Genomic DNA, 14,152 nt, shown 5'->3' with positions numbered 1-14,152 from the left:
CCACTGAACGACATACAGCCTGGGATCGCCTCAGTAGACGGGGGGGCCCAGTAAGTCACTGGGGCCCCTTGACAGCATCAGTCACTCCAGGCCAGGAGGGCCCAGAGTGAGTCTGGAACTCTGCGTAGCACGCGACCCCAGGCCAGGTAGGCCATAGTGGTGGGGCCCGCGATGTGCGCACACCCTAAAGGTGGGTGCCGCACCTGGAACCCGCAAAGAACCAAGAAAAATGGCGTCTGCCACAGATATACTCTCCCCCAGCATGCTCCGCAAGGGAAAACTCCTCTAATTGGCTGCTGGGGAAAAGTGGCTCTGCCAGAACTCCTCTAGCGCCAACTGTCGCCCGGGGATGGGATCGCATCCCTGGAGCGCAGAATGACCTACAGGACAGTTCTGGAATGACAGCAGCCCAAAAATGTAACAAATTACGAATGGGAGCAAAATAACTCTCCCATTCCCCACTAACTTTAGCGTAGTGCCCATACTGAAAGTAAGGGGGCGTTTACATGTACACTAGAAAATCATGTGCCAATGTCAGGACCGATGTCTTCTATTCACCATTTGTTGTAGATTATTTCTTAAGGGGTATGTCTGTGTATGTATATATGTACTAATATACTGTGTATATATAGTAGCAGACATTCTGGAAAAGTCCTGTTCAGGATTTACATATCTCCCAGGCACCTATTGAGACCTCTAATCCTCTGTTTCCTCCAGGTTTTCCACATCTCCCTTTCAGATTAGTCTCACCTGGGACACCAAGTCAGTGGTCTGCAGAGGATACAGATCTTCTCTATCGGAGATAAAGGTTGGTAAAAACTATACATGTGAGGCTGACTGTCAGTAGACTTGGTCAGCTTGTTATGACTAGTGATTGAATCAAACTCGCCAGGAAGCCAGCACTGCACACGGCCAATCATATGCAACAAGTGTATGTGCATGATCTGTCGGACAGGAAATGCCTCACAATGGTTAGCGGTGTGCAGTGATGGTTTCCTGGCGGGTTCAATCCAAACGTCTCCGAGACCATCACTAGTTAGGACTGCTGATGTGTAGATACACCTGAGACACAACTAGGTTTAGTTTTGTTGGAAGTTTCATTTGTCCGCTGAAGCATTGTACAGCATCTGGAAATAGAACCAGTAAAGTCACCGCTGTTTTCCATAACATTGTTGGACAGGTATTAAAATGCACACACTCCCATTGAAGATCTTGCTAATCAAGTCCAGTTTCCTGAAGGGAGTGGACAGCTGTCGTTAAATAGAATTGTATTTGCCCTTAAGCTTTAAAACTGATCTCCACCTCTACTGCCACTTTAAATGGTTCATTTGGGTCAAGCTGTCTGGTCTATATGAGAGTTTGCACCCACTGTGTGTGCTGTATACAGCGCTGTGATTTGGCAGTGGGACATGATTTTTCCTTCCCATTCTGGAACAAAATTGAGTTGAATGTTTGAATTAATGAGTAATTCATAAGCCTCGTACACACAATATGATTTTCCGATGGCATTGTGTGATGACAGGCTGTTGGCGGAAAATCCGACCTTTTGTACGCTCCATCGGACAATTGTTGTCGGTTTTTCCACAGACAAATGTTGGATGGCATGCTTAAAAATTTTCTACCAACAACGGTCTGTTGTTGGATTTTTCGAGTGTGTACACAAGTCCAAAGTACAAACATGCATGCTCGGAAGCAATGCTCACCAAACACATTAGCAGAAGGTACTCAAAAGGGTGGCAATAAAAGAGCTGAAAAAACAAGTAGTTTCATGTTTGCTGGCCGATAATTGTGTGATGTTTGTATGCAAGACAAGTTTACGGCCAATGCCCTTCAGACAAAAGCCCTACACTTTGGCCGCGGAAAATCTGAACGTGTGTATGAGGCTATAGACTGGAGAGGAGTTATCTGTAGACTGGAGAGATCTCTGACCTGGGGAGTGATCTGTAGACTGGAGAGAGCTCTGACCTGGGGAGTGATCTGTAGACTGGAGAGAGCTCTGACCTGGGGAGTGATCTGTAGACTGGAGAGAGCTCTGACCTGGGGAGTGATCTGTAGACTGGAGAGATCTCTGACCTGGGGAGTAATCTGTAGACTGGAGAGATGTCTGACCTGGGGAGTGATCTGTAGACTGGAGAGATCTCTGACCTGGGGAGTAATCTGTAGACTGGAGAGATCTCTGACCTGGGGAGTAATCTGTAGACTGGAGAGATGTCTGACCTGGGGAGTGATCTGTAGACTGGAGAGATCTCTGACCTGGGGAGTAATCTGTAGACTGGAGAGATGTCTGACCTGAGGAGTAATCTGTAGACTGGAGAGATGTCTGACCTGGGGAGGGATCTGTAGACTGGAGAGAGCTCTGGGTGGAAGAAGGAAAGGTGGGTTCCAACCAGCAGTGCCGGACTCAGAATAAGACATAATTGGTGTGTGCAAGAAGACAGGTGGGGGATGTGAGCTGTACAAAGGGCTGCTCTGCAGGGTTGTATTCCTTAAGGAAAGCTCTACACAGTGTTCTTTGTAGAATGAGTTTGGTATGTACTATATTGTCTGGTATGGAGATGAGGGGTTTATCCGAATGTAAAATAAGGGGTGGAATGCTACTTTTTGTCTGATCTGAAGTGTTTGTGTGTAACTCTATGAGTACTATCCTTGGCAGGGCCGGCGCTACCACTAGGCAGCAACCTAGGGTGCCCGGCCGCTGGTGATCCTTCTCTCTCTCTCTCTCTCTCTCTCTCTCAGCAAGAAACAGGCAGCTGCTCCCGAGTCCCTCTGTACATTGTCAGAGGCGGCAAAGGACTGTGTCTATTATGGAGGAAGGAAGGGAAATATCCCCTGCGCGCCCCTGATCATCATCATGCCAGTGAGTGTGACCTGTCGGTGTACCACCGCACACAGTCACGTTGTCACCGGCAGCTCCACTGCTATACACCGCATGAACCCTCCCCCCTGGCTCTCTCTCTCCCTCGTGCCCATACACCACACGATTTTGCCACTACAGGCACTGGTGAGGCTGCGTTTATGGGGTGCTGGTTGGGTGGAGCCAAGGGGGCCACAAAATTAGGTTTTGCCTAGGGTGTTATTCATTGCGTCAGCCCTGATCCTTGAAGCTAATATTCAAAGTAAGGTGGACAGGAATCCCTTTTCCCCGTAAAGGATCTTCTAGTTTAATATACAGGAATATACACTTTTAATATTATTTATCCAATTTGATCATTTCAGGTGAGGTGGATTAAGCACATAATGGCATTATTGTATCCGTAGACTAAATGTTTCCACAGCTTATTAATGTCCTTTATTTTCCCCAGATTGGGAGATTGTCGGGAATCCTCCAATGAATCATCTGGGTTTTTGCCTCTAAGGATTCCTATGACTACTATATATAAACGTTACATACTGTGCATGCTTAGTCGCAGGGAATGCCTCCACCATCTGTGATTGGTTGTCTGTTTTGACATCTTCCCAGCAGGATAGCTCGGACAGGTGATGGAGTACATTGATGACTGCAGCAACCATTTTGGCTGCAGGAGCTTATCGAGTAGAATTCCCATTTTATTAAACTGATTTCTCTCAAGCCAGAACAGCAATAAATGGATCAAAATTCAGTCATTCTCTGTTTAAATGGTCAAATGTTGATCCATCTATGGCTACCTTCAGTCTCAGCCTTACCCTGTATAGGAATGTACAGAACTGGTCATATTGGTTACTGCATGTCAGAGACTTTTACTGTCCTTTTTCTCTTCTGTTGTCAGGGATGGCGTCTGCTGATCTGAGGAATGAGCTGGAATGTTCCATCTGTCTGAACATTTATACAGATCCTGTAAACCTGAAATGTGGACACAACTTCTGCCAGGACTGTATTGGCCGTGTGTTGGATACACAGGAGTGGTCTGGAGGTTATTTCTGTCCTGATTGCAGAGAAGAGTTCCAGGATCGTCCTGCACTGCAGAGGAACATAACACTGTGTAACATAGTGGATAATTTCCTGTCTGCTCAGCCAGATCAGGAGGAGTCTGGGGTCTTCTGTACTTACTGTATTCACACTCCCGTACCTGCTGTGATCTCCTGTCTATTATGTGAGGCTTCTCTGTGTGACAATCACCTGAGAGTCCACAGCAAGTCGCCAGAACATGTTTTGTGTGACCCCACCACTTCCCTGGAGACCAGGAAATGCTCCGTCCATAATAAGATCCTGGAATATTACTGCACCGAGGACTCCACCTGTATCTGTGTGTCCTGCACTTTGGTCGGAGAACATCAGGGACACCAGATGGAGACTCTGGATGAGGCCTCTGAGATAAGGAAGAATAAAGTGAAACATTTTCTGCAGACACTGGTGACCGAGAGAGAGGAGATGGAGAAAAGTGTCCAAAGTCTGCAGGAACACAGGAGGACAGTACAAGGAAAAGCAGATGATGAAACGGAGAGAGTCACTGCCCTGTTCAGAGACCTCAGGAGACGTCTGGAAGACCTGGAGAATAGAGTCCTGAGTGAGATCTCCGGACAAGCAGAGCGGGTTTGTCTATCACTGACAGATCTGATCCAACATCTGGAAATAAAGAAGGAGGAGCTGTCCAGGAAGATGGTGGACATTGAGGAGCTGTGTAACACGACAGATCCACTGACTGTCCTACAGGAATCAGACACAGGTCACTTGTGTGATACTGAGGATGGAGATGACAGAGAGAGACATGATAAACTCCTCCATGATGGAGTGGATCTGGATGTGGTGGGGATCTCGCACACATTACACACAGGTTTATCTGATATCATGTCTGGGGTAAATGTACAGACATCGGGGGTTACAGACATATTATTGGATGTGAGCACAGCTGGTAATGGTCTACATATATCAGATGACAGGAAAACTGCTTCCTCATCATTCTCTCCGAATTGCCCCATAGACCCAGAGAGATTTCGGTGTAATCAGGTGATAAGTAATCAGAGTTTCTCCTCGGGGCGACATTACTGGGAGGTGGATGTCGGGGAAACAGATCTGTGGAGAGTTGGGATGTGTTACCACAATATATACAGGAGAGGAAAACTGTCTCTGATTGGAGATAATAAGATGTCCTGGGTTTTGAGGAGGGGGAATAATCAGTGCTCAGTGGTACATGACGGTAATAGGATCCAATTATTTGGTAATATCTCCAGTAACAGAGTCGGGATAGATCTGGATTATGAGGCCGGGCAGATCTCCTTTTATGATCTGTGTGACCCGATCCGACACCTCCACACCTTCACCACCACCTTTACTGGGGCCCTCCATGCTGGGTTATATGTAGGGAAAGGGTGCATAAAAATATCTGGGGGGGATCAGATGTGAGAAATCTGCCCAGAGACTGGTGACATCGCAAGAAAGAGAGATTGGTAAAATGGGAGGAAGCAGTGAACAAGAACCAGCATAGCTGATTTATTTATAAAGCTGCAGGCTCTGAGACCATCATCTTCATACTAAACCTCACTTCTCTACCTAGTGTGACACTGACCAGAAACAAGCATGCTGGAGGTCACGTTGTTCTGGCCTCACTGTATGCATGTTTGTCCAGGTCAATGAAACAGAAGGTAGTGTAATTAATAGAGATGACGGCCCTGGAGCTGCCACCTTACAGTGCATCTATAGCCAAAACATTTTTCAATGTATTCTGGAAGGATTAGAACTGTCAGATTTATACTGTTATCTTGACTTTCATAGAGAGATTCCTCCTCACTTCCCGTCTTGTGAGTGGGACAATGGGTTTTCCCGGTAAAGCAACATAGGGGTTGATCCTCCCCCTATTTTGCTTTCCCGGGACAACCCTTTGTCCCACTCACAACCATTGTTTGCAAAGATAAGAACCCCTGTGAGGTTTTTTTCTGTCCCCATTGCAGTTTTTTTCCTTCATATCCTGTCTGGCAAAATGTCAACAGGAAGTAAAGGGAAATCTCTCTATTGGGGCCCTTGGTGATAAAAAAAATCTGACAGGGGTTTCAAACCTTCCCCACTCCATTCAAAAAACATTATTTTTTTTTCTAGTTTTGTACTTTTTTTTTGGTCACACAATTTAATAGCCGCAATGATCATTGCAAAATTGTTGTCCTCACGGGTTCTTTTATATTACACAATCAATGTATCTGCTTCTCCCCCTCACTGTGATTGGCTGTAATACAGTAGTTGTTACTATTAGTGCTTGTCTTGTTCCTATTGGTTATGATGCACAGGGGTGGGGACTGATATTTGTCACTATTAATGTTTTTTTTTTATATATATTGTCAGAGCTTATTCTGCTCGTGTGTGGTGTATTGTGGATGGGTGACGGGGGGATACAGTCTCAGGAAGTGGAAATCCTCGGCTCTGTATATGGAAATATTCATCAATGATTGGATAGAAATATATAATGTTGAAACAGATTAGACAATTACTACAATCACTATTAACCCCTTCACGCCCAGAACTTCTATGATCTTTATGAAGAAGAGGACGTTCAATATTTCCTCTGATGTTCATTTTAGTAAATCATAAAAAAATGCTTCCTTATCAAATAATGATTAGATTACATTGCTAAGTGCTTATATGCTAATACTAGGTTCTCCATATTATAAGCCATCTTGGTAGAGTTAATTTTTCAGAAAGATGTTGTTAGAATAAATTGTTATCCAGATCCTTAGAATATCTCATTGTGAAACATAGATAGTTGGTCTCCATGTCCTACAATGAGGTATTTGGGAGTCTAGAGGTCAGTCAATGTCCCTTGTAACAAATGTGCTCTTTGTGCAAATATTTACGTGAATGATTTAACCACTTAAGCCCCGGACCATTTTGCAGCTAAATGCCCAGGCCAGGTTTTGCGATTCGGCACTGCGTTGCTTTAACAGACAATTGCGCGGTCGTGTGACGTGGCTCCCAAACAAAATTGGCGTCCTTTTCTCCCCACAAATAGAGCTTTCTTTTGGTGTTATTTGATCACCTCTGCGGTTTTTATTTTTTGCGCTATAAACAAAAATAGAGCGACAATTTTGAAAAAAATGCAATATTTTTTTTACTTTTTGCTATAATAAATATCCCCCAAAAACATATATAAAAAAAAAAATTTCCTCAGTTTAGGCCGATACGTATTCTTCTACCTATTTTTGGTAAAAAAAAATCGCAATAAGCGTTTATCGATTGGTTTGCGCAAAATTTATAGCGTTTACAAAATAGGGGATAGTTTTATTGCATTTTTATTAATTTTTTTTTTTTACTACTATTGGCGGCGATCAGCGATTTTTTTTTCGTGACTGCGACATTATGGCGGACACTTCGGACAATTTTGACACATTTTTGGGACCATTGTCATTTTCACAGCAAAAAATGCATTTAAATTGCATTGTTTATTGTGAAAATGACAGTTGCAGTTTGGGAGTTAACCACAGGGGGCGCTGTAGGAGTTAGGGATCCCCTAGTGTGTGTTTACAACTGTAGGGGGGTGTGGCTGTAGGTCTGACGTCATCGATCGAGTCTCCTTTATAAAAAGGATCACTCGATCGATACGCCGCCACAGTGAAGCACGGGGAAGCCTTGTTTACATACGGCTCTCCCCGTTCTTCAGCCTCGGGGAGCGATCGCGACGGAGCGGCTATAAACGAATAGCTGCGCCGTCGTCCCGGATCGGTCCCCAAGGGAATCCGCCCGCCGCACGCAGACCCCCCACCCGCTAGAAGGCGGGGACGTATATATACGCCCATCTGTCTGTCCGTGCCATTCTGCGGACGTAAATAGGCGTGCGGCGGGCGTTAAGCGGTTAATATGTAAAATTTTACATCTACTTGACCAACTGTTCAGAATAGGAGTTTAAAGTCTCCCTTTTGATCGAGATGTCAGATGTTGGTACACCTTCCATGACTAAGGATGTCTTCAGTCATTGACCTCTCTACTTTCCAATCTTTACCTATTTACTTTGTAAACTTTCTTCCAAATAAACTTCTAAAACCTTCACCATGCATAGAGGGCGTTGATTTCCTTTATCAATAGTGATGAGCTCAGTGTTCAGTCTAAATGTAATTTCAGACCCTGAATGTTGAGATGTTCCTCTGAACCTCTGGGCCATTTTGGAATGGACAAATGTGAATGTCAACGGTTTCTAAGGAAGCAGTGAGTACTTTCACCTGCCATTACTTGACCACTGATGTCACCTGGCCCATTTAATTATATGGATGGGAATTCGGGGAGTTACATCATTGCCTAAGGCCCCTTTCACATGTGCGGACTGTATGTCTGCATTTTCATCCATCCGTTGCAGATGAAAACGGGATATACATTGGTCCCTATGTGATTGCGGGTGTCAGCGGATGACTATCTGCTGACACCCGTAATCACCCGCCTCCGCAAAGCTCCAATTTTTCAGATGGAAGAAAATCCTATTTTTCTTCCGTCTATCGGATCGGATGAACACGGACATATGGTCCGTGTTCATCCGATCCCCCCCCATAGGGGAGAGCGGAGGAAAGACAGGGCGGTCCCTGCACAGTGTGCGGGGGACCGCCCTGTCAGCCGACGGCTCAGCAGGAGGATCCCCGCTGAGCTTTACAGACACACGGAGGCGGATCATTACTGATCCGCCCCGTGTGAAAGGGCCCTAATATTGTCCCTGGCCATTATTTAGCAATGATGTCACCTGCCCTTTGTTTCATACCATAGCTGATGACACCTCATGGGCTGTCAGGATTTGTCTTGTGTGCTGAGTCTTTGGGTTTCTTTTTTTAGTATTGAGATGGATGTCATGTCTCGTACATTTTCATTAATTATTTGGACTTTTTCTGTGTGTGGTTGTTAGATTGTATTTTATTATTACATTTTAACTACTTGCCGACCAGCCGCCGCAGTTCTACGGCGGCAGGTCGGCTCCCCTGCGCGAGAGCCCGTACTATAATTATGGCTCTCTAAGCGGCCACTAGGGGTGCGCGCGCCCCCCGCTCGTCCCTGACACCAGTGTGCGTGCCCGGCGGGCGCGATCACCGCCGGGCACCAGTGATTGCTCGTTACAGAGCGAGGACCGGGAGCTGTGTGTGTAAACACACAGCAGCTGTGTGTGTAAACACACAGCTCCCGGTCCTGTCAGGGAGAGAAATGCTGATCTTCTATTCATACAATGTATGAAATCAGTCATTTCCCCTAGTTAGGCCACCCCCCCCTACAGTTAGAACACACCCAGGGAACATACTTAACCCCTTCCCCGGCCCCTAGTGTTAATCCCTTCCCTGCCGGTGGCATTTTTATAGTAATCCAATGCATTTTTATAGCACTGATCGCTATAAAAATGACAATGGTCCCAAAAATGTGTCAAAAGTGTCCACCATAATGTCACAGTACCGAAAAAAAATCGCTGATCGCCGCCATTACTAGTAAAAATTTAATATTAATAAAAATGCCATAAAATTATCCCCTATTTTGTAAACACTCTAACTTTTCCGCAAACCAATCAATAAACGTTTATTGTTTTTTTTTTTTTTTTTTATCTTATGAAAAATATGTAGAAGAACACGTATCGGCCTAAACTGAGGTCGGAGCTGGCAGTCTATGTATTTGCTGGCTGTCTCTGTATGGCAACCAATGCTAGAGACGATTGGACGTCCTGGTGGGTTAGTCATATTTTTGTGGACCTTGGGCCTCGGGTACCCGGACCCGACACCGCATATCATTTAACTTTTTTTGGATCTCGGCCCAGGTCCTCTCCTCATTGCCCAGCACATTGACGTCCAAAGCGATGGCATCATAGATTGCCCTCCTTTGGGCGATGGTGGTGTTTTTGCGCTGGGCACCATACAGGGCAGCAGTATGTCGAGTGAGTGCCGCCAGCATAATCTCCATCTCAGAGGAATTAAAATTATTTTTCCTCTTTTTTTACCCTCTGAGGAGGTGCCATCGCAAATAAAGGGCAAAATTACCTTGCTCAGGGGGAGTGGAAAAAGCAGGATGTAATTTTGCACAGGACCTGCGCAGGTCTGCCCCTATTTATTTGCTCAGTGCAAGCAGGTGGGCTGGAGTAGCCCAGGAAGTAGGACAGGCGCAGTTGCACGCATGCGCACACGGGAGCGCTCGATCTGCGCATGCTCCGTCGAGGATGCGCCGGGCGCAAGCCACTGCTGAACGGACAGACCTTCATTTGCATAGGGGCACACCCACTTTCACTTGCGCCCTCAATTTTAGCTTACGCAGGTGCAAATTTACACACAAAAGGCATCCTGAATCAGGTGGCAATCTCGCCCAATTGCGCCGGCGCAGAGCAATTGAGCTGCGCTGCGCATGTGTAATAAATGGGCAAATCTACCCCAATGTTTATTGCACGGGCACGTGAGAAGATATACCACATAGCGAGTGTCACAAGTAACAAAATCTTTCATCCTGTAGACAGTGGATGTTACCGTAGAAGAAAAAAATTATATTTTTCTACTTGTAAGCGTATTCAAAAGACATACGTTACATCTTCTACAGGCATTAAAACCCTTCAGTTCAGGGAAAAGGGAAGGTTTTGTGGGAGGGTCCGATTATATTGGGGGCAAGTTTGTTTCTAAGCGACAAAGCCCCTCTAAAGACAACACCAGGCCTATCCGGAAGCACCGGGCCCAAAAGGGAATCACTTTTTAGCACATTCCAATGCCGATTGAAAATATTTTTAATGTGCTTATGTTGTACTGAGTATTGGGTGGTAAATGTCCATTTGAACTTAGTATTGAGAGGGCGTTTAGGTTTTTCTGAGATGATAGAATCCCTGTTAAGTTTGGAAACACGATCTATGTCATCATCAACCTTAGCTGGTACATAGCCCTTTTCAACAAATCTAACCTTAAGAATCTCTGCTTGTGTATAGAAATCGGATACATTCGTACAGTTCCTCCTGATGCGGAGCAACTGACTATAAGGTATCGACTTGAGCCAAGAGCTGTAATGGCAACTGTCGTTAGGAATGTATCTGTTTCTATCCGTCGGTTTGAAAATAGTTTTTGTCACTAGCCGACAATCTTCCCCTGATATTTCGAGATCAAGAAAGTGAATCAGAGTGTGACTCAGCTCATAGGTTAGAATGATGCCCATCACATTGTCGTTAAGGGTGACCATAAAATCGTGCAACGATTCCTCATCTCCTTGCCATAGGAGGAGGATGTCGTCTATGTAACGGGCCCACAGCAGGAATTTTTTCTGATTTGGCCTTAAATTAATTAGGTTCGATGCTACTTTCAAAGTTATCTTCATCCTCCTCTATCACCTCATCTGGTTCCTCTGTTCTTTCATTTTCATCTAAGCCCCCATTCACATCTAGGCGTTTTAACGCCTGTAGTGCTACGCCGCTGCCGCCAGAGGGATGAGAACACATGTCCCTCTATGGAGATGGTTCACATCTCCACGCCTGACGCCTGCCGCCTGAAAAAAGGTCCCGGACCTTTTTTTCAGGCGGCTTTCGGCGTTCGGCTAGGAGATGGGAAGCATCTCCATAGAGAGGGTCAATCTGGGGCACATCTAGGCGGACAATACCGGCGTTTTGTCGCCGCAAATCGCGGTACAAAACACCGCTATTTGTACCGCGATTTGCGGCGACAAAACGCTGCGAATTTGTCTGCCTAGGTGTGAATGGAGCCTTAGGGTTCTTAAGGGTTCGAAAATCCTGTACTTTGAAGCCCTTATAAAGGTCTTCATCTCTGCCCACCAGTTTGCCTCTATCGTTGTCGAAGATGTATTTATAGGTTACGTTTCTTGCAAAGAGATGAAGATCCTTTGCCAATGTAAATTTATCAATTTGTTTTACTGGCAGAAACTTAGACCTAACCGGAGGACCTCTGTTTCTGATACTGATAGATTATAGAATGAAAGATTAATCACATCTAGGCCTGTCCTATTGTGAGAAGCATGAGTGGTTACTGCTTGGTCATGAATGCATCTATTTTGCCCATTTTCATTTGGCAAATAGGTGTCAGTGCTGTGTGTATGGACCCTAAAGGGACGGGACCGGGATTGCTACTAGTTTTTGTTTGTGTATTTTTAGATGTCGCTCCTAGCTCTCTATGTGGAGGCCCTTCATTAGTTTTAATATCTGTGAACATAGTTAGAGGAGTAGCTCCCACCACCGAGTCACCCTGAGTGTCCTTAGTTTCTTCATTGGTATTGTAACCAGCCTGATTATTCTGAGGGGAGACAATACACTTCTTTTGTGTCCCTCCCTGTGTGTTTGTGCCACCACCATTACCCCTTTTCTGTGCGCGTCCTCTACGCGATGGTCCACGGTTGCTTCTGTTGGTTGGCTGCTGGGAGGAAACAGAGGAAGAGGCAGATAAGTCAGAGTCAGACAAACATGTTACAGAGTTTGAGTATGTGTTAGATCTATGATTTCTTCCTCTAAAGTTAGTGAAACCTTTTTGCCACTTATATGCATAGCCACCCGTAAAGGCCAATTTATCTTTGTAAAATGTTTGATCTTTTTTTCAAAACATTTTTTTTTTTTTTTTTATATTTAACTAGATGTTGTATTAGTTCTTGCTCTTTTGTTTTAATTAAAACAATCAATAATAGGATTGAATTTGTGAATTAGCGGATACCGAGACATAATTATGCATTACCTGCAATGAGATAAAATAAAATAAAGAACCCATAGTAAAACACAAAAATGTATGGAAAATAATGCTCCTACGGGGAGCATATAGGTGTCCATTGTCCTACTTAGCGCCCTCTGGCTGCATAAAGAGGGATAGCGACATGTATTCACCATTTGATCTTAAATCTGCTCCAGCCTACTAAACTTCAAAGAATAAAGGTAATTCAGAGATGTAAACCCCATGTACAATGAGTATTTCCTCTTTCTACAAAAGTAGGAAAAGAGTTCTGATTCCTAAGTCTATATATATATATATATATATATATATATATATATATATATATATATATATATATATATATATATATATATATATATATATATATATATATATATATATACTCTTTAAAACCGACAGGCTGGAATGATTAAAGTATAGGCCGGCTGGGATGTGAAAGGATATTTTTGTATGATAGTGATACTATCTTGAAATATCCAGAAAATTGATAAAGAAAATCACAGGTACCGGGGATTCAAAAGAGTATGAAAGATTATATTATGTGTCACTGATAAAACAGTTGATTTCTAATTCTACGTTCAAGCCTTTTGGTACTAGCACGTCTGTTAAAAATATCCATTTAGTTTCACGTTTGGATAATTCCCGAACTCTGTGTGAACCCCTCCAATGCTGTTCAAGGTGTTCAATTCCCCAAAATTCTAAGCCAGAGGGGTCCTGGTTGTGCTTACGTTTGAAATGTAGCGAAACATTATGGTCCTTGAATCCAATTCTGATGTTTTTGATACGTTCGGCTATTCTTATTCTTAGTAGTCTTTTTGTCCGTCCTATATAAAGCAGACTGCATGGACATCTGAGAGCGTATACTACAAAGTTGCTATTACATGTGATGAACTGCTTGATCTCGAACTCTTGATTGTTGGTAGGAGAAGTGAATTTGTCCAAACCCCTCTGTACTCGTTTGACTTCTCTGCATGGTTTACACCTTCGACAAGAGAAAAAAACCATTCCTATCCCAGAATGTGTGGGGTTTGACCGGTAAATCCAGGACTTATTTTTTACTATTAGATCCCCATGATTTGGGGCCTTCCTGTATATAAACTGTGGTTTTGGAGGTAATGCAGGGCTAAGTTTTTTTGTCCAATAGTAGGACATGCCAGTGTTGGTTGAAAATAGCCTCCACTTCTTTGTATTGGGCATTAAATTGTGAGATGAAACCTCATTCCTTTGAGTTCTTCACTAGAGGCATAGGTTAAGTTTTGTCTTTCTCTTTTAGACATGTATCTCTATAAACTGCTCCTACTTCTTCTATGATTTTATTCAGAACTTGTGGATTGTAGCCTTTTTGCTTCAAATCTTTGTGTCAGAACTTGAGATTGGATGAGGAAGTTACTGATCTCAGAGCAATTACGTTTTACCCTCATGATTTGTCCTTTTAGGATGTTTCTGAGCCATTGAGGATGGTGTCCACTCGTAATTGGTAGATAGCTGTTCCTATCAGTGGATTTGAAAAACACTTTGGTCTCCAGTTTGTTGTTCTGCCGATATATGGTTACATCTAAGAAATTAATCGTCTCGCTGTGCCACTCTGATGTTAACC

General features: G+C 44.1%; 1 protein-coding gene across 1 annotated transcript; it reads left to right on the top strand.

The window, feature by feature from the left end:
- Positions 1 to 3,649: 3,649 nt before the first annotated feature.
- LOC120945031 (E3 ubiquitin/ISG15 ligase TRIM25-like) lies at positions 3,650 to 13,936 on the top strand. The gene is made up of 3 exons (XM_040358863.1): positions 3,650 to 5,114; positions 10,821 to 10,894; positions 13,829 to 13,936. The coding sequence occupies exons 1-3, from the start codon at positions 3,749 to 3,751 to the stop codon at positions 13,934 to 13,936; spliced, it is 1,548 nt and encodes a 515-aa protein (XP_040214797.1). The 5' UTR covers positions 3,650 to 3,748.
- Positions 13,937 to 14,152: the final 216 nt, after the last annotated feature.

Source organism: Rana temporaria, chromosome 1 (genome assembly GCF_905171775.1).
Source record: "Rana temporaria chromosome 1, aRanTem1.1, whole genome shotgun sequence".
In the NCBI taxonomy this organism is placed as follows: domain Eukaryota; kingdom Metazoa; phylum Chordata; class Amphibia; order Anura; family Ranidae; genus Rana; species Rana temporaria.
This window is presented reverse-complemented; position numbering and strand designations above follow the sequence as displayed.